We start from the raw sequence: 27,771 nt of genomic DNA, 5'->3' as shown, positions 1-27,771 counted from the left end.
TTTTTTTTAGAGACGGTCTCATTCTGTTGCCCAGGCTGGAGGTGCAGTGGTGGGCTCAGGTGGTCCTCCCACCTCAGCCTCCCAAGCAACTAGTACTACAGATGAACACCACCATGCTCAGCTAATTTAAAAAAAAAAAAGCTAATTAAAAAAAAAAGACATATATATATTTAGCTTCCCATTGTCCAAACCCATATAATTATTTGCAAAAACGGGGTCTTTCTGTGTAGTCTAGGCTGGTCTCCCTATGTATCCCAGGCTGGTCTTGAACTCCTGGGCTCAAGTAATCCTCCTGCCTTGGCCTCCCAAAGTGTTGGGATTATAGGAGTGAGCCACTGTACACAGCTTAGATTTTTTTTCAAACACTCAAGAGTTTAATTGTGTGACTTCAATTCGTGAGCCCAGAGATGTTTCACATTTTTAGTCGCTTAATTTATACACATTGCTTTCATGTGTAATTATCTAGAGCTATTAGAATGAGTAACTAGAAAGTAACTGGCCAGGCGTGGTGGCTAACACCTGTAATCCCAGCACTTTGGAGGCCAAGGCGGGCAGATCACTTGAGTTAAGGAGTTCGAGACCAGCTGGCCAACATGGTGAAACCCCGTCTCTACTAAAACATACAAAAATTAGCTGGGCGTGGTGGCGCACTCCTGTAGCCCCAGCTACTCGGGAGGCTGAGGCATGAGAATTGCTTGAACCCAAGAGGCGGAGGTTGCAGTGAGCCAAGATCACGCCACTGCACTTCAGACTGGGCAACAGAGCAACAGAGCAAGATTATGTAAAAAAAAAAAAAAAAAAAAAAAAAGTGCCTGGTCCTTATGGCCAAAATTTGTACACATTGCATTGTTTGCTAGGTAGTCTTTTGTGATTCATTTAAAATTTCCAAAAGCAGTTCCAGATTATATAGAAAGAAAATAGCTGGATCCGGGCACGGTGGCTCACACCTGTAATTCCAGCACTTTGGGAGGCCGAGGCAGGCAGATCACCTCAGATCGGGAGTTCAAGACCAGCCTGACCAACATGGAGAAATCCTGTCTCTCCTAAAAATACAAAAAATTAGCCAGGTGTGGTGGTGCATGCCTGTAATCCCAGCTACTCGGGAGACTGAGGCGGGAGAATTGCTTGGACCCGGGAGGTGGAGGTTGCGGTGAGCTGAGATCGTGCCATTGTACTCCAGCCTAGGCAACAAGAGCGAAACTCCATCTCAAAAAAAAAGAAAAGAAAATAGCTGATTTACTGTGTTAATAATATAGCCCAGCCTGGGCAACATAGGGAGACCCCGTCTCTACAAAAAATTTTAAAAATGAGCCATGTGTGGTGGTGCACACCTGTAATCCCAGTTACTCTGGACAGGGCTAAGTTGGGAGGATCGCTTGAGCCCAGGAGGTTGAGGCTGCAGTAAGCCACGATCATGCCACTGCACACTGCACTCCAAGCTCAGTGACAGAGCAAGACCCTATTTTCTTTAAAATTTGTTTTTTGACATTTTGGGCTAGATGATATATATTGTTAAAATTTGTTCTTATCAAAGCAGTTTCAAAGTATTTAGTATGAACCATGTATATTTTTTATTACTTTTCTAATATTTTGTTGATATTTTTCTACATAGTTGCCCTCGGACCAGAAAGAAGAAAATCTGACTCAGGAGTTATGTTGCCAACGCTCAGGGTCTCTCTTATTCAGGACATGAGGTATTTGTTATTAATACATGTGTTAGCATGTGGTGATAACTTTGAAGTATTTTGTGGCTTTTAACTAAATTGCTCAAATAATTATGGCTATGTTTATTTTTGGCTTAGGTATTCTGAAGAAAGCATTTTTTATGATTTCATTTATTTTATTTTTATACCATTGTAGTGTTTCTTGACATTAAATCCAAATGGAAGATGCAGCTGAGAAGAGTTTTAAAGCATCTCTAAACTTTTTTATTTTATTTTACTTTTGCGACAGGGTCTTGCTTTGTCACCCAGGCTGGAATTCGGTGGTGCAATCACCACTCCCTGCAGCCTCAACTTCCCAGGCTCAAGCAATCCTTCTGCCTCAGCCTCCCAAGTCGCGAGAATTACAGGCACCTGCCACCACACCCAGCTAATTTTTTTGATTTTTAGTAGAGACAAGGGCTTTTTTTTTTTTTTTTTTTTTTTTTTTGAGATGGCGTCTCACTCTGTTGCCCAGGCTGGAGTTCAGTGGCGTGATCTCAGCTCACTGCAACCTCTGCCTCCTGGGTTCAGGCAATTCTCCTGCCTCAGCCTCCTGAGTAGCTGGGACTACAGGCATGCGCCACCATTCCCGGCGAATTTTTTGTATTTTTAGTAGAGACAGGGTTTTACCATGTTAGCCAGGATGGTCTCGATCTGACCTCATGATCCACCCGCCTCAGTCACCCAAAGTGCTGGGATTACAGGCGTGAGCCACTGTGCCCGGCCGAGATGGGGTCTTATGTTGCCCAGGCTGGCCTCAAACTCCTGGGCTCAAGTGATTCTCCCGCCTCGGCCTCCCAAAGGGCTGGGATTATAGACGTGAGCCATTGTGCCCATCCTAAACTATTTTATAGCTTCGTTTTTTCAGTTTTAAAAACTCCCTTAAATACCTGCTGCCCACCGAAGAAGGTACAGAAGAAAAATTCTGCAAATAATGGCAGGATATGTGGCAGAACAATTGCAATCATGTAGATTTAGTTTGAAGCAAATACAGATCTGAGAATCATCACTTGCAATTACTGTTAAGAAATTTTTAGAAGACTTCAAGATATCTAACACAGATTTATTGAATGAGGAAGGCAGAGGCTTTTATCTTTTAAATATTTTAGGTACAATACTTAGTCAACTCTTACAATGTATGGGTTTAAAGCAGTGTCATAAGATCCAAGTGCAGTGGGTCATGCACTTTGGGAGGCTGAGGGAAGAGGATCATTTGAGACCAAGAGATTGAGACCAGCCTGGGCAACATAGCAAGACCCTGTATTTTAAAATATTTAAAATAATTAACCAATTAAAGATTATCAATGCAGTCTGGCTTATTTTCTCAATGCCATAGAAAGTAAGATTTCATATTTTCCATATGTTGTCCAGTGCAACTTGAAAAGTAATTCAGTGGATTAAAGTTGTGACTGATACTTAATTATGCTATAGAACAGTTATTTTGAAAAGAAACTTGAGTATTCACCCGGTTTCACTACTTTTTTTGGAGCATCAGGAATAACCAAATTCTTATTTACAGGTATCTATGAGTCTGCAACAAGGACATAATAAAGCCTGAAAGGGTGAATAAGTGTTAAATGCTTTATATTACGACATTGTCCGTGTGCTTGTGTTGTAATGGCAATTATGATGTGAGACTAACTTCATGATTCAGATGGAACCTTCAAAGATTTAATTAGCATCAATTGTATATTATCCGTTGCTCCCTTTAAGTATAAACCTTTCTGTGCCCAGTACTGTTTACTCTTTACTTCTTTTCTAGTCAGGGTTATCCTTAAAATCTACATCTTTGCTGTTGCCACTATTCTTTAGGCATATTCAAAACATGAGTGAGATCAAGACTGATGTTGGACGAGCTCGGGCATGGATAAGACTGTCTCTAGAAAAGAAGCTCTTGTCCCAGCATCTTAAGCAGTTGCTTTCTAACCAGCCACTCACCAAGTAAGATACCATCTTTGATACATTTCTGTTTCTATAACCCGTGTGCGTACAAAGCAAGTTGCATAAACTGACAAACTGGCTTCTTCAGTATGAAGTGTTGTTTCCTGTGCACATGCATTCTTCTTTATCTAACAGGCGTGTGCTTTGAAAACGCTGTATTGATGTAATACTTGATCATTTCGGGGAGGACACACCAAATTTAACAGCCAAAGGCCAGATTGCAGTTGGGTGTGGTGGCCGTTGCCTGTAATCCTAACATTTTGGGAGGCCAAGGTGGGCAGATCACTTGAGTCCAGGAGTTCAAGACCAGCCTGGGTAACATGGTGAAACCCCGTCTCTACAAAAAATACAAAAGTTAACAGGGCATGGTGCCGCACACCTGTAGTCATGGCTATTCAGGAGGCTGAGGCAGGAGAATCACTTGAACTTGGGAGGTGGAGGTTGCAGTGAGCCGAGATCACGTCACTGCGCTCCAGTCTGGGCGACAGTGCAAGACTGTCTCAAAAAAAAAAGGCCGGATTGCTCTGCCAGAATCAGGCAAAAAGCTGGCTAGTTCACACAAGCTGACAGTAACATCCAAAAGATAGGTTGAATTTATATAAACCTTATATTATATTGTAAAAAACACAGATAAAACCTGGAGTAAAAAAAGAAAGAAGTAATAAAGTTCTGTGAGGAGGTCCCAGTAAAGGGCTTCTTCTGAGAGCCTTGCATTCAGTAGTTTAGGGCAAGGGTTCCCAGTCCTTGGGCCATGGACCAGTACTGGTCTGTGGCCTGTTAGGAACCAGGGCTGCACAGCAGGAAATGAGCCGAGGGCAAGCAAGCATTACCGCCTAAGCTCCACCTCCTGTCAGATCAGCAGCATTAGATTCTCAAAGGAGCACAGACCCTATTGCAAACTGCGCATGTGAGGGATCTAGGTTACATGCTCCTTATGAGACTCTAATGACTGATGATCTGAGGTGCAACAATTTTATTCTGAATCCACCTCCCCCTCCCCAGCCCCTGCAACAGCCATGGGAAAATTATCTTCCATGAAACAGGTCCCTGGTGCCAAAAAGGTTGGGAACCACTGGTTCAGAGCCGGGAAACCAGTCAAGTACATGTCAATTAATTGTTAACTTTTAATTTCTTCTGTTTACTCTATCAAGAAACCCTCTTCGAGGTCAGGTGCAGTGGCTCACACCTGTAATCCCAACACTTTGGGAGGCCAAGGTGGGCAGATCACTTGAGGTCAGGAGTTCGAGACCAGCCTGGCCAACATGGCACAACCCTGTCTCTACAAAAAAATACAAAAATTAGCCGGGCATGGTGGCATGCACCTGTAATCCCAGCTACTTGGAAACTGAATCAGAAGAATCACTTGAGCCAATATTGGGCCACTGCACTCCGGCCTGGGCAACAGAGCGAGACCCTGTCTCAAAAAACAAAAACAAAAAAAAGAAGCTGTCTTGGATGAAATATATTGCCCTTATATTTACATTAGTGCTAATTTGAAGGCTAAGGACTTTGACTTCTCAGGAGCAAAGTTAGGCAAAGAATTTAACAAAGACCTCAAACAGGATAGCCTATTAGAGTTCCAGTGCTTTTTGTAGTTTTGTATTTGTACATATCACACTTGGATTACATACCCCCTGGAGCATTTTCAGATGAGTCTTAATGTCCAAAGAGTAGGTTTGATAAAGAATGAAGTGTTGCATATAGCCTGTGAATCTGACCTTGTTTTCTTAAAACTGGTGTGGTTTTTTTTCTTCAATTACAAAAAGTTATTGGCCGGGCGCAGTGGCTCACACCAGTAATCCCAGCACTATGGGAGCCCGAGGCGGGCAGATCACGAGGTCAGGAGCTCGAGACCATCCTGGCCAACATGAAACCCCGTCTCTACTAAAAATACAAAAATTAGCTGGGTGTCGTGGCGCATGCCTATAATCCCAGCTACTTGGGAGGCAGAGGCAGGAGAATCACTTGAACCCGGGAAGCGAAGGTTGCAGTGAGCCGAGATCGCGCCACTGCACTCCATCCAGCCTGCTAACAAAGCGAGACTCTGTCTCAAAGGAAAAAAAAAAATGGCCAGGCACGGTGGCTCGTGGCTGTAATCCTAGCAGTTTGGGAGGCCGAGGCGGGTGGATCACCAGAGATCAGGAGTTCGAGACTAGCCTGACCAACATAGAGAAACCCCATCTCTACTAAAAATACAAAATTAGCCAGGCATGGTGGCACATGCCTGTAATCCCAGCTACTTGGAGGCTGAGGCAGAAGAATCACTTGAACCTGGGAGACAAGAGGTTGCAGTGAGCCAAGATCGTGCCATTGCACTCCAGCCTGGGCAATAAGAGCGAAACTGTCTCAAAAAAAAAAAAAACAAAAGTGATTTATGCTCATAGTGGCCAAAGTACAAAGAGGAAAATGATAGTCACTTACAATCCTGCTATATAAAGAACACTAAGTATTTCACGTTTTCTTCTGTACTTTTCTTCTATGCATGTTCTCTTATTAAGATATACTGTATTTACAATTCAATATCATCCTTTTTATTAGCTTAACAGTGTACCATAAACATTTCACCGTATCACAAGAGTTTAAAATCTGAAGTCTGAATGCTTGTGTTCAAATATTGCCTTCTCTATTTAGTGTTTGAATGACCTTGGACAAGATATTTAACTTTCCTGTATCTCTCTTTTCCCCATCTGTAAAATGACACTAGGCTGGGTGTGGTGGCTCACTCCTGTAATCCCACCCAGCACTTTGAGAGGCCAAAGTGGGAGGATTGCTTGAGCCTGGGAGTTCAAGACCAGCCTGGGCAATATAGTGAGACCCCATCTCTACTAAAAATAAAAAATTAGCTGGGCATGGTACCATGCACCTGTGGTCCCAGCAGCTTGGGAGGCTGAGGTGGGAGGCACACTCAAGCCCAGGAGGTCGAGGCTGCAATGAGCTGTTACTGCATCGCTGCACTCCAGCAACCTGGGTTACAGAACGAGACCTCATCTCAAGAAAAATAAATAAATAAATAAAAAATAAAAAGGCACTAATAGACTTACCTCACAGAGTGAGAATTAAATGTATTAATAGCTATAAAACACTTGGGAAAGTGCTTAAATGTAAGCGTTTAATGAAATCTTTGCCCCATTTCATCTGTATCTTTAGGACTGAATCCTAAAAGTAAAATTGATGAGTCAAGGGGTATGATTGGTTTAAAATAATTGTTACCTGAATTGCTTTCCTGAAATTTTCAGTCTCACCAACTGTGAGAATGGCATTCATTTCTTCCTTGTCAACACTGGTCATCACTTTTAAGTCTTTATTAGTTTGATAGATAAAATAGATGCATTTTTTTTCCTTAATTATTATTTAGGTTAAAAGTGTTTTATTAATTGTTTGTATATCCATTTTTATGAATTGAAATAGAATGAATCTATTTTTTCAAGATTAAAGGTGTTTGTCTAAGAGGAGCTATTTATTTTTAGTCAAGGCTTAATGAGGGCCAGCCCCAGTGGCTCATGCCTATAATCCCAACACTTTGGGAGACTGAGGCAGGAAGATTTCTTGAGTCCAAGAGTTCAAGACCAGCCTGGGCAATATAGCGAGACCCCATCTTGGAAAAAAGACATAATGAGAAAGAAACAAAAGAAAAAAAATGGCCGGGCACGGTGGCTCACGCCTGTAATCCCAGCACTTTGGGAGGCCGAGGCAGAGGGATCACCTGAGGTCAGGAGTTTGAGACCAGCCTGGCCAACATGGTGAAACCCCATCCCTACGAAAAATACAAAAATTAGCCTGGCGTGGTGGCACATGCCTGTAATCCCAGCTACTCATGAGGCTGAGGCAGGAGAATCACTTGAACCCAGGAGGCAGAGTTTGCAGTGGGCTGAGATTGCACCATTGCACTCCAGCCTGGGCAACAAGAGAGAAACTCTGTTTGAAAAAAAAAAAAAAGACATAATGAAAAGCATGAAAAATACATGACACTACTGTCTTGTTTGTTTTTTTTTCTTTGATACTACTGTCTTGTGCTTGTCTTACCCTTTCCTAGGAAGCTTTATAAGCGATATGCTTTTCTACGTTGCGAAGAAGAAAGAGAGCAGTTTCTTTACCACCTTCTTTCTCTCAATGCTGTGGACTATTTCTGCTTCACCAGTGTGTTCACCACTATCAGTAAGTCTAGAGAATTGACTGTTAAGGGTTACTGAGGTGACTAATGGAATAAAAGCATTTATATTTTTTAAAGCAAGATATGCCATAGTACATGTGACATTGTGACATACCCCCAGATCTCTGTTTAGGAGTAAAGGATATTCCCCAAATGCTAGGAGTGCTACAGGAAACCCTTGGCTGTCAGGCTGTGGAGAATGCCTTACTGAAGAAAAGTACCTCACTGTAGATGATACCTTCTGCCAGTTCCAGCCAGCATCCCATGACTGAACAAAGGGCTGTCCCGGAGCTCACCGTGGGGGTTAGATAGATGAGGACTTCATTGAGACTGCATCAAAGCTTAACATCTTGCTTAACCAATCCTGCTTTCCTTCTCACATGTTGGTCCCAGGAGCAGCATTGTCCATGCTAATCTCTGACTCAGAGATTTCTTCCCAAGAAACCCAGTCTTTGATAGGAAATGTTACCTACAATAGATGTGAAAAGGAATGTTTTATTAAGTAAATATTTCAATATCTTAATGAAAACACATAAATTCAAAGTATCTGTGTGATAATAATAAACTTATGCAATTGGACATCATTCAACTTTGGAAGGAAATGCTGATTGGAGATTTTTTTTTTTATACAGAGTCTCACTCCATCACCCAGGCTGGAGTGCAGTGGCACGATCTCGGCTCACCGCAGCCTCCACCTCCTCGGTTCCAGGAATTCTTGTGCTTCAGCCTCATGAGTAGCTGGAATTACAGGCACGCCCCACCACACCCGGCTAATTTTTGTATTTTTAGTAGGGATGGGGTTTCACCATGTTGGCCAGGCTGGTCTCGAACTCCTGACCTCAAGTGACCCACCTGCCTCAGCCTCCCAAAGTGCTGGGATTACAGGCATGAGTCACCACGCTGGACCTGGAGATTTTGTTGTTGTTGTTGTTTTTGGTTTTTTTGAGATGGTGTCTGGCTCTGTCACCCAGGCTGGAGTGCAGTGGTGGAATCTCGGCTCACTGCAACCTCCGCCCCCTGGGATCAAGCGATTCTCCTGCCTTAGCCTCCCAAATCACACACCTGTATATAGGCGTGTGTTACCATGCCCAGCTAATTTTTTTTTAGTGGAGACAGGGTTTCACCATGTTGGCCAGGCTGGTCTCAAACTCCTGACCTCAGGTGATCCACCTGCCTCAGCCTCCCGATGTGCTAGGATTACAGGCGTGAGCCACTGAGCCTGTCTAAGAGATGTATTTTTTATAGAAAGCCGAATGATAGCATTTATTCTTTCCTTCATTGCTAATTCTTATTTGCAGTGGGACCTCTTCCTTTACTTTGGAGAATTTTTACTTGTGTCAATTAGGAATTGCATTTAGCTGCAAGTATCAGAAACTTGAAAACCAGTGGTTTACAGCATAGTAATTTCACTTACATAATAAAGGTCTCAAAGTAGGCAGTGGGCAGTGCTATCACGGACCCAGGCTCGTTGTCTTTTTCCCCTTAGACATGCTCTGTGTGTGCTAGTTACCTCATGGTTTCAACATGGCTGTTCTCAGCATACCTTCCAGCAGGAAGGAGAGAGTGCCAAGGAGGGGCAGGATCTGTGCTAGAAAGACATAATTTTCCAAAAAATCTCAATAAATATCACTAACATTTCACTGGCCAGAATTATGTAAGTTTTGGCTTTCCAATCTCTGGTAACGGCAGACAAAGGAAAAGGGAATTGGAATGGGGATTAGGCCATCCTGTAACGCCTGTCAAGTTACTATTCGTTGATTAGGTTACTACAGGTATAAGAAACTAAAAAGTTATATACAGTTTTAAAATTGGGCCGGGCATGGTGGCTCAAGCCTGTAATCCCAGCGCTTTGGGAGGCCAAGGCAGGTGGATCACAAGGTCAGGGGTTCCAGACCAGCCTGACCAACATGGTGAAACCCCGTCTCTACTAAAAATACAAAAATTAGCTGGGTGTGGTGGCGGGCGCCTGTAATCCCAGCTACTCAGGAGGCTGAGGCAGGAGAATTGCTTGAACCCAGGAGGCGGAGGTTGCAGTGAGCCGAGATTGCGCCACTGCACTCCAGCCTGGGCGACAGAGCGAGACTCCATCTCAAAATAAATAAATAAAATAAAATCTAAGAGACCAGGCACAGTGGCTCACACCTGTAATCCCAGCACCTTGGGAGGCCAAGGCGGGTGGATCACGTGAGGTCAGGAGTTTGAGACTGACCTGGCCAACATGGTGAAACCTCATCTCTACCAAAAAATACAAAAATTAGCCGGACGTGGTGGCGCACGCTTGTAGTCCCAGCTACTCAGGAGGCTGATGTGGGAGAATCACTTGAACCCAGGAGGCAGAGGTTGCAGTGAGCCAAGATCACACCACTGCCCTCCAGCCTGGGTGACAGGATGAGACTCTGTCTCTAAATAAATAAGAAGTAGCAGCAGTAGAGGATTCCTAAAATCCTTCTTATATCTGTAGATTTCTCTTCATCTGAGTAACTCTTTCAATTTGAGGAATTCTTCATGAAAGAAATTTTTAAATTTAATCATATTGCTTTTTCATACTTAAACTATGAAATCACTGTTGTGCATCTGTGGGCTTTTTGCAGCCACAGAACTACTGACCCTAAACATGCCTTTTTCTGCAGATTTTCTTATCAATGCAAGAAATGAGAAAAGCCTCTGGCACCTAAAATAAAGTCTTACACTGACCTCTTCTGCTTTCAGTTTCAAAACCCATTTGATTCTGATGATTACTAAACCATGAAAGTATGGCCTTTTCTGTGACATTTTCCTATCCTAAAGCCAAAATAAAAGGACACAAAGGGAGACTATTCACCTAACATAAAGAAAGTCTTTTATGTAAAATTAGGGAAATGAACCAATTATCTGTTTTCCTCATCTAAGAGTGCACTGAACCATGAGCTCATACTGTGAGGCTGTATCTAGGCACCTTCTTCAGTAAATGTTTTTCATCCTACTTGTAGATCTTTCAAGGAGGGCTTCTAACACCTCCTCTTATGATCAAATGGGCAGAAATTCCAAGGATAACAACAAATATGGATTCTACCCTACTTAAAAAAAAAAAAAAAAAAGGCTGGGCATGGTGGCTCACACCTGTAATTCTAGCACTTTGGGAGGCAGAGGTGGCAGATCACCTGCGGTCAGGAGGTCGAGACCAGCCTGGCCAACATGGGGAAACCCTGTCTCTTCTAAAAGTACAAAAATTAGTTGGGCATGGTGGGCGCACACCTGTAATCCCAGCTACTCCAGAGACTGAGGTAGGAGAATCGCTTGAACCCTGGAGGCGGAGGTTGCAGTGAGCTGAAGTTGCCCCACTGCACTTGAGCCTAGGCATCAGAACAAGACTTCTTCTCAAAAAATAAATAAATATTGGCCGGGTGCGGTGGCTCACACCTGTAATCCCAGCACTTTGGGAGGCCTTGGTGGGTGGATCACGTGGTCAGGAGTTCAAGACCAGCCTGGCGAAGATGATAAAACCCCGTCTCTACTAAAAGTACAAAAATTAGCCGGGCACGGTGGCAAGCCACTGTAATCCCAGCTACTTGGGAGGCTAAGGCAGGAGAATCACTTGAACCCGGGCGGCAGAGGTTGCAGTGAGCCGAGATTGCACCACTGCACTCCAGCCTGGGAGATGGAGTGAAACTCTGCCTCAAAAATAAATAAATACATACATACATACATACATACATACATACATGGCAGGTGGCTCATGCCTGTAGTCTTAACACTTTGGGAGGCCAAGGCAGGCAGATCTCTTGAGCTTAGGAGTTTGAGACCAGTCTGGGCAACATGGCAAAACCCTGCCTCTACTAAAACTACAAAAAAATAGCTGGGTGTAGTGGTGCACACCTCTGGTCCCAGCTACTGGGGAGGCTGAGGTGGGAGGATCACTTGAGCCCAGGAGGTGGAGATTGCAGTAAGCTGAGATCGTGCCACTGCACTCTACCCTGGGTGACAGAGCGAGACCCTGTCTCAAAAAAAAAAAACACTTTAAAATTTTAAAATCAGGCCAGGTGCAGTGGCTCATGCCTGGAGTCCCAGCACTTTGAGAAGCCAAGGCAAAAAGATCACTTGAGTCCAGTTCAAGACCAGCCTGGGCAAAATAGTGAGACCCTGTCTCAACAAAAGAACAATTAAAAAGTTAGCTAGGGGCCGGGCACGGTGGCTCATGCCTGTAATCCCAGCACTTTGGGAGGCCGAAGTGAGCAGATCACCTGAGGTCAGGAGTTCGAGACCATCCTGATCCACGTGATGAAACCCCATCTCTACTAAAAATACAAAAAATAGCTGGCCGTGGTGGTGTGCACCTGTAATCCAAGCTACTCAGGAGGCTGAGGCAGGAGAATCGCTTGAGCCCGGGAGGCAGAGGTTGCAGTGAGCCGAGATGATGCCATTGCACTCCAGCCTGGGCAACAAGAGCAAAACTCTGTCTCAAAAAAAAAAAAAAAAAAATGTTAGCTAGGGGTCGGGCACGGTGGCTCACGCCTGGAATCCCAACACTTTGGGAGGTTAAGGCCGGTGGATCACCTGAGTTCAGGAGTTCGAGACCAGCCTGGCCAATATGTCAAAACCCCTTCTGTACTGAAAATACAAAAATTAGCCGGGCGAGGTGGCAGACGCCTGTAATCCCAGCTACTTGGGAGGCCGAAGCTGGAGAATCACTTGAATCCAGGAGGCAGAGGTTGCAGTGAGCCAAGAACGTGCCACTACACTCCAGCCTGAGCGACAAGAGTGAAACTGTAAATAAATAAATAAAGTTAGCCAGGTGTGGTAGCGTGCAACTGTAGTCCCAGCTACTGGGGAGGCTGAGATGGGAGGATTGCTTGAGACCCAGAGATCAGGGCTGCAGTGAACGCTGATTGGGCTGCTGCACTTCAGACTGGGCAACAGAGCTAGATCCTATCTCTAGAAAACCAACAAACAAAAAACTAGAAATGTATGGCTGTGATGGACAAAAATGCTTAGTGCTTAAACCATCTCCCCCCTTTTTGTTTTGAGACAGGGTCTCACTCTGTTGCCCAGGCTGGAGTGCAGTGGTGGGATCAGAGTTCACTGCATCCTTGACCTCCCTGGCTCAAGGGATCCCCCCGCCTCATCCTCCTGAGTAGCTGGGACTACAAATGTGTACCACCAGACCTGGCTAATTATTTTTTTTGTTTTGTATAGAGACAAGGTCTCACTTTGTTACCCAGGCTGGTCTTGAACTCCTGAGCGCAAGTGATCTGCCCACGTCAGCCTTCCGAGGTGCTAGGTAGGATTACAGACATAAGCCCTCGTGCCTGGCCCTGTCTGCATTTTTTTTTTTTTTTTTTTTTTGGAGACGGAGTTTCACTCCTGTTGCCCAGGCTGGAGTGCAATGGCGCAATCTCGGCTCGCTGCAACCTCTGCCTCCTGGGTTCAAGCAATTCTCCTGCCTTAGCCTCCTGAGTAGCTGGGATTGCAGGTGTGTGCCACCACACCTGGCTAATTTTTGTATTTTTAGTAGAGACAGGGTTTCACCATGTTGGTCAGGCTGATCTCGAACTCCTGACCTTGTGATCCACCCACCTCGGCCTCCCAAAGTGCTGGGATTACAGGCCACCACATCCAGCCATTTTCTTTTTTCTTTTTTTTTTTTTTTTTTTGAGACAGAGTCTCACTCTGTTGCCCAGGCTGGAATGCAGTGGTGCAACCTCGGCTCACTGCAACCTCTGCTTCCCAGGTTCAAGCGATTCTCCTGCCTCAGCTTCCCAAGTAGCTGGGATTACAGGTGCACACCACCACACCCAGCTAATTTTTTTTCATATTTTTAGTAGAGATGGGGTTTCAGCATGTTGGCCAGGCTGGTCTTGAACTCCTGACATCAAGTGATTCACCTGCCTTTACCTTCCAAAGTGCAAGTGCTGTGATTATAGTCCTGAGCCACCATGCCCGGCCCTGTCCCCATTTTTTAAAAAGAAGTGAGGGATGGGCACGGTGGCTCACGCCTCTAATCCCAGCACTTTGGGAGGCTGAGGCGGGTGGATCACCTGAGGTCAGGAGTTTGAGACCAGCCTGGCCAACATGGCAAAACCCCATCTCTACTAACAGTACAAAAATTAGCCGGGTGTGGTGGCAGGCGCCTGTAATCCCAGCTAACTCAGGAGGCTGAGGCAGGAGAATCGCTTGAACCTGGGAGGCGGAGGTTGCAGTGAGCTGAGATCACGCCACTGCACTCCAGGCTGGGCAACAGAGTGCGACTCTGTCTCAAAAAAAAAAGAAAAAAAAAGAAGGGAGGACATGCATAATGTCTAACCTCTCGTGCTTCCACATTTGAGCAAAGGACAGTGATAGGGCAGTGACATCTAGTGGTGTGTCTGTGGAAGAGCCTCCCTCGGCTCCTCTTGCACGTTGAGTCACCTTAATAGCTTTCCAAGTTGTGGTTTATAGACTTCACGATATGTCCGGAGTGGAGGTGCCATTGTTTATTATTTGTGGTTTTTGCATATTGTTCTGTAAACTTGGGACGGGAAAGTTCTGAAATGCAGTGCTTTAAAGCATTGCCCAAGAAACTCAATACTGTCCAAAAAGTCATTCACCCCTCTTTTTATATAAAACTATATCAGTAATCATGTTCATTTCTATTCAGTTTTGGTACAAAATTAATTTTTAAGAAAATTTAAGCAATGAAAACACAATATACACAGTCAATGTTCACATCTTTAGGTATTCTCATACTAATGCTTGAGATTGTTCATACATTTAATGTTGATATATGCATCATACATACATGATGATATACATGCTGTGAAAACCACTGCTGCGAGTATTGAGACTTCTGGTTTGCAAACTAGATCTCATCTTTCTAGACTGAAAGGTTATGATCTCAACTTTTCGTGTAAGTACATCTTGATAGATCATAAAAAGCAAATTATCAATGAAAACCAACAAGAGTTCTTAATATATGTTTTGTTATAAGGAGAATTTTATTCCCGCTCTTTAATTAATTTCTGCATTTTTCTTTCAGTGATTCCATATAGGTCAGTGATCATCCCAATCAAAAAGTTGAGCAATGCAATAATCACATCAAACCCTTGGATCTGTGTATCAGGAGAGCTAGGAGACACAGGAGTAATGCAGATTCCCAAAAACCTCCTCGAAATGACCTTTGAGGTAGGTTCAGCTAATACCTTTCCTAGAAGAATGTATCACGTGTAGTTTTACAGATGATTCTGTCTGGCTTTTTCATTTTTCCTTGAATCAAATAAAATAGAGGAACACTCAAAGCGTGCAGGATCATTTTTGTGATTATATGTCTAAAGTTGTCTTAAGCAGCTTATACTAATTTGTTTTGCATTTTCATTGTTAAGCTCTATTTTTCACTTGTAATGATGTGCTTTGGGGCTTTCCAGGTCTTCTCCCATTATTTTCAGGGTCTAGCACAGATCCTAGCAAGCAGGAAATATTCAAATAAATGTTTTCCCCACAGTGGTTCTCCTCCCTACTGTAAAATGCTTTTTGCCCAAACCTGGTCATCCTTTGGCAAAAGGACAGGAGAGCTGATATTCATGCTTATGGATTTTTATTTTTTATTTTTTTTTGAGACAGAGTCTTGCTCTTTCGCCCAGGCTGGAGTGCAGTGGTGTGATCTTCACTCATTGCAACCTCCACCTCCTGGGTTCAAGCATCTGCTTACGGGTTTTAGACCACATGATGACATTTATAGAACGATTCTATAAAAATGCCTTTTGGCCAGGCGCAGTGACTTATGCCTATAATCTCAACACTTTGGGAGACCAAGGTGAGCAGATTGCTTGAGCCCAGGAGTTTGAGACGACCAGCCTGGGCAACATGGTGAGACTCCATCTCTACAAAAAATACAAAAATTAGCTGGGCATGGTGGCATGCACCTGTAGTCCGGGTACTTGCAAGGCTGAGGTCACTTGAGCCCAGGAGACAGAGGTTGCAGTGAGCCAGGATTGTGCCACTGCACTCCAGCCTGGGTGACAGAGCGAGACTCTGTCTCAAAAAGAAAACAAAACAAACAACAACCTTTTAATATTGTAGTCAATTTTCAGTCTTACTTGGTGAAATAGTTCCATGTGGTTAAGCCTGTACACAGGTTGATCTTGGTGGAGGAAGAGGACAAATAAATGTTGTGTTTGAGGAAGGAAATGGTACTAACTGAATGTCCCATTCTCATGTTCCTTGGGGTCTGGAAATAGCAGTTTCCACTTAGAGTCATGATGCTCCCCCCGCCCCCAGGAGCCCAGTTTGGCCTTATCCATGCAGTAGACTCAAAACCACCTGTATATAAAATATTAAAACCCTTGGCTTTTCTTCATCTACCAATAATGAAAGTACATTAAAACCCCCATCATTGCCATTTCTAAGCTGTCTCTCTCATGTCTACCTACTTCTTTCCATCTCTGCTGCACAACTAATTCAAGATGCCATCATCCCTAAGTTAGAGCATGGTGATGCCTTCTCACTGAGATACAAAGAATAAAGTGCTTTAAGAACTCGTAGCTCTGGCCGGGACAGTAGCTCACGCCTGTAATCCCAGCACTTTGGGAGGCCTAGGCGAGCGGATCACCTTAAGTCGGGAGTTTGAGGCCAGCCTGACCAAAGTGAAGAAACTCCGTCTCTACTAAAAACACAAAAATTAGCCGGGCATGGTGGCACATGCCTGTAATCCCAGCTTCTCGGGAGGCTGAGGCGGGAGAATCGCTTGAATCCGGGAGGTGGAGGTTGCGGTGAGCCGAGACGCGCCATTGCACTCCAGCTTGGGCAATGAGAGGGAAACTCCGTCTAAAAAAAAAAAAAAAAACTCATAGCTCTAATGGGTACAAAAAAATAGAGTGAATAAGACCTAGTATTTGCTAGCACAGCAGGGTGACTATAGTCAAAAATAATTTAACTCTACATTTTAAAATAACAAAGTATAATTGGATTGTCACACAAATGATAAATGTTTGAGGTGACGGACACCCCATTTACCCTGATACAGTTATTAGGCATTGCATGCCTATATCAGAATATCTCAATTAATCCATAAATATACATATCTACTAGGTACCCATAAAAATTAAAAATTAAAATTAACCAAAAAAAAAAACTTACAATTCTGATGTTCTCATCCAGCACATAGTTGGGGTCAGTGATCTTTTCATTATCAAATTTTAGAAGTCAGAACTTAATTAGTATTCATTTTTACTATTCCTATTATCATTGCTTTATTTTGTACTTGTCCACAAAGGGCCAGTGAAGATAACTTACTGATAACTATGCCTTTTAAAAAATAGCTTCAAAGACTTCTAGTATATGAGGTCTGAGGTCAGTTCTGCCTTAGTATCTTATTGGAACAGAAAAATATCAACATCTCATGTACCCTATAAATACATATACCTACTGTGTGCCCACGAAAAAATTTCTAAAAAAGAATATCAGTGTCAGTGATTTTTAAAATCTATAATTGTTTTCTTGACCTCTTTGTAACGAAATCTAAATAGCATCTTTTGTCTGTTTTTAGAAATTATTCTCATCCTTCAAGGCACAAGTCACTGTCTCAGTGTTGTTTGTGGGTTCCCCAAGTAGAAGTAACTGTTCCTTCCCCAGCATTCTTCTAGCACTTTTTACATCTCTAATCTAGCACTGTGTGCAGTGCCCCTCATTTGATAGTTAATGTCCATATGTCTCCTATCTCATTATGTGGGAGCTCCCTAAGAGCAAGGAATACATGTGAATATATTTCTCTAGTGCATAGCTGAATACATTATGCAGAGTTTGTCTCTGCAGTTGTTAAATTAGATGGAACCAAAGTACCTGTAAAGCTGAGATGTAACAGGATGGGATTGGGTACTAAATAACCTAAGGTCCTGTCCCTACAGTGCCAGAACTTGGGGAAGCTGACCACTGTTCAGATTGGTCACGATAACTCAGGACTGTTAGCCAAATGGCTAGTGGATTGTGTCATGGTCAGAAATGAAATCACAGGACATACATACAGGTAAGTAAATGGCCTTGGGAACTCAGAATTCTTTAAGACTCTTCAGATAAGAAAAGGTTTAAGAATTGTAGGCCAGGCACAGTGGCTCACGCCTGTAATCCCAGCACTTTGAGAGGCCAAGGCGGGTGGATCACCTGAGGTCAGGAGTTTGAGACCAGCCTGACCAACATGGTGAAACCCCATCTCTACTAAATAAAAAAAATTAGCAGGGCGTGATGGTGTACGCCTGTAATCCCAGCTACTTGGGAGGCTGAGGCAGGAGAATCCCTTGAACCCAGGACGGGGAGATTGCAGTGAACCGAGATTGTGCCATTGCACTCCAGCCTGGGCAACAAGGTGAAACTCCATCTCAAAAAAAAAAAAAAAAAAAAAGAATTGTTTGAGCTCTTCCACTGCCTTCTGAATTTTAGGGTTTTTTTTTTTTTTCCAGGGGAGGGGGGCAATTTTTTTTTGTTTATGTCATACAAAATTGCCCCCCAAAAAACTTTTTCTTTTCTTTCTCTTTTTTTTTTTTTTTTTTGGTCTGAGACAGAGTTTCACTCTTGTTGCCCTGGCTGGAGTGCAATGGCGCAATCTTGGCTCACTCCAACCTCTGCCTCCCAGATTCAAGCAGTTCTTGTGCTTCAGCCTCCTGAGTAGCTGGGATTACAGGTACCTGCCACCACGCCCGGCTAATTTCTGTATTTTTGGTAGAGATGGGGTTTTGCTATGTTGGCCAGGCTGGTCTCAAACTCCTAACCTCAAGTGATCCACCCACCTTGGCCTACCAAAGTGCTGGGATTACAGGCGTGAGCCACCATGCCCAGCCTCAGAAAACTTTTTAAAACAACAGATGTTTGCTGCTATTGCTTAGTCCACAAGTGTTGGAAAGATTAATATAACTCTCAGAAAAAAAAGAAAATAAAAAAGAAGCCTAAAATAATTTCAGTGGGAGGAAAAGATCTCTTGGATACCACTAGTCACAGCCAACACTACTCTATGGAAACATTGTCCTCTTTTCTTCTGTGCCTGAACTCCCAAATTAATTTCTAGTTTGAAAATATTCTGACCGGGTGCAGTGGCTCACACCTGTAATCCACACACTGAGAGACTGAGATGGGAGGATCACTTGAGGCCAGGAGTTCAAGACCAGCCTGGGCAATGTAATGAGACCTTCTCTCTACAAAAAACACAAAAATTAGCCAGGTGTGGTGGTGCACACCTGTAGTCCCAACTACTCAGGGGGCTGAGCGAGAACCCTGTCTCAAAAAAAAATAATAACAAACTTGTTTTCTGTCCTACCAGATTCCCATGTGGGCGGTGGCTGGGGAAAGGCATTGATGATGGGAGCCTGGAGAGAATTCTTATTGGAGAATTGATGACATCAGCATCAGATGAAGATCTAGTAAAGCAGTGTCGGACTCCACCCCAGCAGAAGTCACCCACCACGGCTAGGAGATTGAGCATCACTTCACTGACAGGAAAAAACAACAGTAAGTTTATTTAAATTTTTCTTATGTGCTCCTATGATGTAGGCTTCATGTGACCATTTGATAGAAAACAGTTGTGTTAATGAATGTAGTGAGGAGATTTAAACAAGAAAGTTGAGGAAAATTCATAAATATTCAAAAGCGGGAAGAGTTTAGATGTTAAAATCTAATTTTTTTAAAAAAAACTGCATGCTCTGTTTTTATTAAGCTGTGGAAATATCAGTAAATATTTTACCTGAAACTTTTATTTTTTGAGACAAGGTTTCACTCTGTCACCCAGGGTAGAATGCAGTGGCACAGTCTCAGCTCACTGCAGCCTCTGCTTCCTGGGTTCAAATGATCCTCCCACCTCAGCTTTCCAAGTAGCTGGGACTACAGGCACGCAACATCACACCCGGATAATTTTTGTATTTTTGATAGACTGCCTTTCACCATGTTGCCCAGGCTGGTCTTGAACTTCTGAGCTCAAGCAATCTGCCTGCCTCAGCCTCCCAAAGTGCTGGCATTACAGGCGTGTGCCACCACACCTGGCCTTGCCTGAAACTTAAAGGAGAAATAATAATAGTTATATATTACAGTACTCCCAGATAGCCATATCTAGCCTTTTTTTGTGTGTGTGTGAGATGGAATCTCGCTGTGTCACCCAGGCTGGAGTGCAGTGGTGCAATCTCAGCTCACTGCAATCCCCGCCTCCCGGGTTCAAACAATTCTCCTGCCTCAGCCTCCCAAGTAGCTGGGATTACAGGTGCCCACCACCTCACCTGGCTAATTTTTTATATTTTTGGTAGAGACAAGGTTTCCCCATGATGGCCAGGCTGGTCTCAATCTCTTGACCTTGAGATCCACCCGCCTTAGCTTCTGAAAGTGCTGGGATTAGAGGCGTGAGCCACCGTGCCCACCCCAGTGTCTCTTATTCTAAGAGATTAAAATTTCCTTCTACCCCTTCTGTCCCAACTTTCTTCCTATGGTAAGGATGAAACAAAATACTATAAAGGAGTGAATTTTATGAATATTATACTATGTTCACATGCCATTTTTAGTAATATAGTAAACTTCTAATTTATACTAATGTAGGCTTTCATAGACTAAATTACTATGTAGGCTTTAATAGACTAGATAATGTCTCCCAAAAATATAAAATTCTAACCTCTAGAATCTGTAAATGTTGCCTTATTTGGAAAAAGGATTTTTGCAGATGTGATAGGGATCTTGAAATAGGAGATTGTCCTGGATCACATCTACGTGGACCCTAAATGCAATCATATGTATTCTTTCCCAACACTTTGGGAGGCCGAAGTGGGCAGATCACTTGAGATCAGGAGTTTGAGGCCAACCAGGCCAACATAGCAAAACCCCGTCTCTACTAAAAAAACAAAAATTAACCAGGCATGTGGTGCATGCCTGTAATCCCAGCTCCTCAGGAGGCTGAGGCATGAGGATCGCTTGAACCCAGGAGGTAGAGGTGAGGTTGCAGTGAGCCAAGCTCATGTCACTGTATTCCAGCTTGAGTGACAGAGTGACACTCTGTCTTTTTTGGGGGGTTTTTTGGTGCCAATTTTAAATAGTTTTATTTAAGACATTGCATTTTCCACTTACAATACAGTGTTTATAAAGTGCAATGTTATTTCCTTCCCCTGTGCATATGTTCCATATTCAAGTATTGAGAAAAATGTGGAATGCTTCACCAATTTGCTTGTCATCCTCGTGCAGGGGCCATGCTAATAATCTTCTGTATTGTTCCAGTTTTTTAGTATATGTGCTGCCGAAGCAAGCATTACTCTGTCTTAAAAAAAAAAGAAAAGAAAAAAAAAACAAGAAATACTGGCCGGTCATTATGCTGAGGTGGGTGGATCACCTGAGGTCAGGAGTTCGAGACCAGCCTGACCAACATGGCGAAACCCCATCTCTACTAAAAATACAAAAATTAGCCGGGCATGGTAGTGTGCGCCTGTAATCCTAGCTACTTGGGAGGCTGAGACAGGAGAATTGCTTGAACCTGAGAGGTAGAGGTTGCAGTAAGCCAATATCGTGCCACTGCACTACATGCACTACAGCCTGGGCAACAGAGTGAGACTCTGTCTCAAAAAAAACAAAAAAACAAAAAAACAAGGAATGCCAACAGCCACCAGAAACTAAAAGAGGCAAGGAAGGGATTTTCCCCTAGAATTTCAAGGGAATACAGCCCTGCTGACACCTTGCTTTTTTTTTTTTTTTTTTGCCCAGTGATAACTAAATTTTGACTTCTGGCCCCCAGAACTGCAATAAAATGTATTTCTGTCACTTAAGCCACCAAGTTTTGTGAGTCTATTACAGCGCCACAGAAGGCAGCCACAGAACATGAATATAGGGGCAGTATTTAGGGAAAAGTTACAGAAGTTTATCAGTGAAGGGACTTTTTAGCTATAGATTATAACCCAAGTAGAATAACAAAGGTACCTAATAGGTCCTTAGTTTATTAACAAAGCAGTTTCCCTAGATTATATTAGTCTCTATCCATTTGCTAGCACATGATTGTGTTTTAACTATGAGTGCAGTTTTTTTGTTTTTTGTTTTGTTTTGTTTTGTTTTTTGACTGAGTTTCGCTCTTGTTGGCCACGCTGGAGTGCAGTGGTATGGTCTCATCTCACTGCAACCTCCACTTTCCAGGTTCAAGCAATTCTCCTGCCTCAGCCTCCCAAGTAGCTGGGATTACGGGCATGCACTGCCATGCGAGGCTAATTTTGTATTTTGGGTAGAGACAGGGTTTCACCATGTTGGCCAGGCTGGTCTTGAACTCCTGACCTCAGGTGCTCCTCCCACCTCGGCCTCCCAGAGTGCTGGGATTGGAGGCGTGAGCCACTGTGCCCAACCAATTTAAAGCACTTATAGCAACAAATATTGGTGAGGATGTGGAGTAACAGAAAGCTCATGCATTGCTAGTAGGAATACAAAATAAAAAACATCTTGGCATTTATAAAGATACATGTACACTTACCATACGCTTGGGCTCAGCAGTCTCACTCCTAGATATGTACACAAGAGAAATGAATACATATATCTACACAGACTTGTACCCAGATGTTCTTAGTGCTTTATTCATAATAGCCAAAAATGGAAACAACCCCAATATACATCAGCTGGTGAAAGGATAAACAGATAGTGATATATATCTGTTTATATATTAGATCTCTATAAAAGCAGTATAATAATAGAAAGTAGCTCAGTGGTTGCCGGGAGTTAGGAGCTAAGGAAGGTAACTGAAAAGAGCACAGGATAGGCCGGGCACGGTGGGAGGCCGAGACAGGCGGATCACAAGGTCAGCAGATCGAGACCATCCTGGCTAACATGGTGAAACCCCGTCTCTACTAAAAATACAAAAAATTAGCCGGGCGTGGTGGCAGGTGCCAATAGTCCCAGCTACTCGGGAGGCTGAGGCAGGAGAATGGCGTGAACCCGGGAGGCGGAACTTGCAGTGAGACAAGATCGTGCCACTGCACTCCAGCCTGGGCGACAGAGTGAGACTCCGTCTCAAAAAAAAAAAAAAAAAGAGCACAGGGTAACTTTTGGGGATGATGGAAATGTTCTGTATCATGATTGTGGTGGTGGTTACATGACTATCCATTTGTCAAAGCTCATCAAAATTGGTGACTTTTATTACATGGTGAATTTTAATTATGCTGATTTAAAATTTAAAAGTAGGTTTCAGCCCAATCCATCCTAATTATTACAACATCTGAGTCAGTCCAATTTCATGGGGGTATTATCTGAGAGGCTTTTATCCCCCATTTTTTTTTTTTTTATCATACTTTCTTTTCTCACTCTATAAGCAGAAAAGTCTAAATGACCCAAGACTCAGAAATGGATAACAGGGTATTTTCTCACAGTATGTTATATGTAAAATGGTATTCAGAGAACTGAAAATTTTTAAAATCAGTTTTAAAATAATACTGATCAAGGCTCTTTTGGAATGGGTGACAGTTTTCAAAATAGACTTGATGTCTAAAAGAAAAAATAGAGAAAGGTAAAGGTAAAAAAATCAAACAAAAAACTACTGGGTAAAGAAACTACTAGGAACAAGAGGCCATGGTATCAGTACTTCGATTATAAGAGGTTTTCATTTTAACAGTTTTTATGCATTAGTGTAGAAAAAACCTACTTGAATTTTACTGAAATAAATGTTAGCCGGGCGTGGTGGCTCACACCTGTAATCCCAGCACTTTGGGAGGCTGAGGTGGGCAGATCACCTGAGGTCAGGAGTTCGAGACCAGCGTGACCAATATGGTAAAACCCTGTTTCTACTAAAAATACAAAAAAATTAGCCATGCATGGTGGCCGGCACCTGTAGTCCCAGCTACACGGGAGGCTGAGGCAGGAGAACTGCTTGAACCTGGGAGGCGGAGGGTGCAGTGAGCTGAGATGGCACCACTGCACTCCAGCCTAGGAGACAGAGCGAGACTCCATCTCAAAAAAAAAAAGAAAAAGAAATGTTCATGCAAGAAATCCTTGAGCAGTATGAATTCAGAGATTCTTAAACAGGAGGATGTATGGGTTTTCCTTTATAGTGTGTTAAGTAAATTAGAACTACAATAAAATCTGAACTATATACCTTTTCTGTTGTTACCTACTTCTGAAATGTTTACCACCTTTTTTAAAAAACAAACCATTCCTTGGGTTTGGTGGACAAAAGTGATTTAGGTCCCATTCAAGCAGCCCACCAACCTGTCCGTCAGGAAAGTGGCCTGGAAGAGCAAGTACTGGCTGGCAGAGGGAAGCAGTGCTGAGACAGATTGACTAGCCAGGAAGGGAGGGAGTTCTGGGCTTCAGGCCCAGATGCCACAGGGTACCTGGCATCTTCCCCTTATTTTAAACACAACAGCAAATCTTCAAACTCCAGGTTAGCTATCCAGAGCACCTCAAGCCTTAGTCTATGCCCACTGACAGGCTCGTAGGTAGGTAGCATAAGGGAACATTACAGGCTGGTAGGTAGGTAGCATAAGGGAACATTTCACTAACAGGCTCGTAGGTAGGTAGCATAAGGGAACATTTGAGGAGTGATGGTGGGACTTCTCAACCTTGCTTCTCATATTTGGGGGCTTGCTAGCATTTTGTGACAGGCGCCATGCTAGTTATTTACTCCTATAACTTACCAGTTTTCCCAGTGAGGTGTGTATTTTCCCTATTTTCAGTTGAGGAAACTGAAAGCTCAGAGGAAGTTAGACACTAGGCTAGGGTTATAGATTGCAGATGGTAATGCTGGGATTTGAATCTAGGGATCGCTTGGATTATTTTCCATTTTGCCAGGATGCCTCCCCCTTGGCCAAACTGGCCAGAGGCAAGTTCTGTGGAGCCCCTGGCAAAGCCAGCCTGCTCTGGTGACGTATTTCCTGCCTAGGTGGACACAGTCGATGTCCCATAGTACTTTGGTTTATTTCTCTCCCATGAGAATGCAGCCACTGTTTATTATTTTACAGAACCCAATGCTGGGCAGATACAAGAAGGAATTGGAGAAGCTGTGAACAATATTGTGAAACATTTTCATAAACCTGAAAAAGAGGTATTTATGGGCTATAAAACTTAGTATAGTGGGACTTTTAAAGATGCTTTTATATGTGATACATGAGGCAATATGGGGTGCTTGAATTTTCATTTGTAAGCTTTCTGGTAGCTGTAAAAACATGCTTCATATAGCTACCTTCAGCACTTGCCTCTCTAGTGTTTTTCTTAGACATAGATGCAGGAAATTTTTCTTTGGCACTGTGTGTTATGCCCCACAGAGAGGAAGCCTCACCGTGTTGCTGTGTGGAGAAAATGGCCTGGTTGCAGCCCTTGAGCAAGTTTTCCACCATGGGTTCAAATCTGCCCGCATCTTTCACAAGAATGTCTTCATCTGGGACTTCATAGGTAAATAAAGCAGATGTGTGTTACATTAAGGTCACTGAAGCCTTCCTTAGGAACTCAAAGACCCAGGAATCTGAGTGAATAAGGGTTAGTGATAAGGGTATATATATATTTTTTCTTTTTTTTTTTTTTTTTAAGACGGGGTCTTACTCTGTTGCCCAAGCTGGAGTGCAGTGGTGCAGTCTTGGCTCACTGCAACCTCCGCCTCCCGGGTTCAAATGATTCTCCTGCCTCAGTCCCAAGCAGCTGGGACTACAGGTGCGCACCACCATGCCCAACTAATTTTTGTATTTTTAATAGAGAAGGGGTTTCACCATATTGGCCAGGCTGGTCTTGAACTCCTGACCTTGTGATCCACCCGCCTCAGCCTCCCAAAGTGCTGGGATTACAGGAGTGAGCCATCGTGCCCGGCAAGGATATATATTTTTTAAAATAAATATTAAATTAGCTTGGTGTGGTAGCACATACCTGTGGTCTCAGCTACCTGGGAGGCTGAGGCAGGAGCATCGCTTGAGCCCAGGAGCCTAGGAGGTGAAGGCTGCAGTCAGCCATGATCAAGTCACTGCACTCCAGCCTGGGTGACAGAGTGAGACCCTGTCTCAAAAAGTATATATAATAATAATAAATAAATATCAAGTATTGTCTTGGTTTTTCATTCACTCAACAAATTGTAGTATGCACAATATTCCAAATATTATTTGAGTTGCTCAAGATATACATTAGTAAACAAAACAGAAATCCCTATGGTTGACAAACTTATACTCAGGTCAGTGTGGGAAACAAACAATACACAAAAACATAACAAATATGTAATTCATATGGTATGTCAGAAATCTGACCATTGATCTGGAAAGAAACAGCAGTATAAAAGGAAATAAAGTGGGAAGTGGTCTTTTAAATGGGGTGGTTTTAGATTCTGCTGAATGTCAAGGTACATTGGAGCACAGACTTCATGTAGGTGAGGAAGTGAGCCATGTAGATATCTGGGAGGAGGGACTCCAGGTTGACAGCACTGCCAGTGCTAAGCCCCAAGGCGGAAGTGTTTCCATGGAACTCCAAGACCAGTGTGACTGGAGCACAGCAAGAGAGTAGGAGATTGGGGGAGGGGGTGTTTAGTGCCAGTGACAGGTTGTGTAGGGCCTTATAGGTCATTGGAATGACTTCAACCTTTATCCTGAATGAAACTGGAAGCTGTTGGAAGGCTTTGAGCTAAGTAGTGACATGATAGAACTTTTTTGTTTGTTTGTTTGAGACGGAATCTCACTCTGCTGCCCAGGCTGGAGTGCAGTGGCCCCATCTCAGCTCACTGCAACCTCTGCCTCCTGGGTTCAAGCGATTCTCCTGCCTCAGCCACTGATTAGCTGGGATTACAGGTACCTGCCACCACACCCCTAATTTTTGTATTTTTAGTAGAGATGGGGTTTTGCCGTGTTGGCCACGCTGGTCCCAAATTCTGTCCTCAAGTGATCCACTCGCCTTGGCCTCCCAAGGTGCTGGGATTACAGGTGTGAGCCACTGTGCCTGGCCAATTTTTGTAAAAGGATTCCTCTAGCTCTGTGTTGTCCAGTATAGTAACCATTAGCCACATATAGCTATTTAAATTTTAAATCTATTTAATTATTTTTTCTGTTTTAGATGGAGTCTCGCTCTGTTGCCCAGGCTGGAGTGCAATGGTGTGATCTTGGGTCACCGCAGCCTCTGCCTCCTGGGTTCAAGCAATTCTCCTGCCTCAGCCTGAGTAGCTGGGATTACAGGTGCCTGCCACCACACCCAGCTAATTTTTGTATTTTTAATAGAGACGGGGTTTCACCATGCTGGCTAGGCTGGTCTTGAACTCCCGACCTCAGGTGATCTGCTTGCCTCAGCCTCCCAAAGTGCTGGGATTACAGGCATGAGCCACCATGCCTGGCCAAATCTATTTAATTTAAATCAAATGTAAATTTCATTTTCTTAGTAACACTGGCCACATTTCAAGTGCTCAGTAGCCACATGTGGCTACCAAATTGGACCTTGTAGTTAGAGAACATTTTCATCATCACAGAAAGCTCTTTTGGAGTGTTTCTGTTCTAGCTTGCTAAGCTTTGTAATCTTTCTTTGGTATGCAGCTCTTCTAGAATTCCTAGTTTCTTTAGATGGGCAATTAATCATTTTGTGTTTTCTAAATAAGGCCTAGATGAAGTAGTTTATTTCATCTAACTTAGACAAAAAAAAAAGGAAAGTTGACAGAGATAGGCCCCCAGGAGTGATTTTTTTCTTCTTCTGGAATGCCTAGAATCTTACTGCTTCTGCTTCTCATGTGTATATACATATCTCTCTCTTGTCAGAAACTTATTCAGGTACATTTCAAGGATCTTGTTGCAAAGTGTTAGCAAGTCATTCTATAACTAGAACATGGGGTATTATTTCAATGGCTACCGTCTCATTGCTGGTTACTCCTAGAAGGTTCCAGTCTTAACAGAAGATGCTATTTTTCTTTTTTTTTTTTTGCCAGTTTCTGTTTCATGAAGGTATTTTAAAGGGAGTAAACTTTCTAGTCCTCTGGAATATGCAGTCTAGATTAGAAAATAAATTCCTGGGAGCATATTTATTGTTCTACCATGAAACATCAACCCCTAAAATCAATGATAAAGTAATGATATTGGCTTCAGGACTGACTGT

The 27,771-nt window shown here is 43.2% G+C and overlaps 1 protein-coding gene and 1 non-coding gene across 7 annotated transcripts in view; one reads left to right on the top strand and one right to left on the bottom strand.

Moving 5' to 3' along the window:
- Positions 1-27,771, top strand: part of DENND5B (DENN domain containing 5B) — a 193,835-nt gene that overhangs the window by 158,679 nt on the left and 7,385 nt on the right. For 4 of the 6 annotated variants that reach the window (XM_054442514.2, XM_054442512.2, XM_054442516.2 and 1 more), the window contains 8 exons: positions 1,613-1,694; positions 3,516-3,644; positions 7,678-7,799; positions 14,786-14,931; positions 17,649-17,767; positions 19,052-19,239; positions 24,687-24,769; positions 24,990-25,116. In XM_054442514.2, coding sequence (XP_054298489.1) covers positions 1,613-1,694; positions 3,516-3,644; positions 7,678-7,799; positions 14,786-14,931; positions 17,649-17,767; positions 19,052-19,239; positions 24,687-24,769; positions 24,990-25,116 — 996 coding nt within the window. The remainder of the gene's footprint in view (positions 1-1,612; positions 1,695-3,515; positions 3,645-7,677; positions 7,800-14,785; positions 14,932-17,648; positions 17,768-19,051; positions 19,240-24,686; positions 24,770-24,989; positions 25,117-27,771) is intronic. The other 2 variants (XM_063672594.1, XM_063672593.1) reach the window with 1 other exon arrangement.
- Positions 20,902-21,011, bottom strand: LOC129010990 (U6 spliceosomal RNA). The gene has a single exon (XR_008493139.1). It is a non-coding gene; the product is annotated as a U6 spliceosomal RNA (small nuclear RNA).

Source organism: Pongo pygmaeus, chromosome 10, assembly GCF_028885625.2.
Source record: "Pongo pygmaeus isolate AG05252 chromosome 10, NHGRI_mPonPyg2-v2.0_pri, whole genome shotgun sequence".
In the NCBI taxonomy this organism is placed as follows: Eukaryota; Metazoa; Chordata; class Mammalia; order Primates; family Hominidae; genus Pongo; species Pongo pygmaeus.
This window is presented reverse-complemented; position numbering and strand designations above follow the sequence as displayed.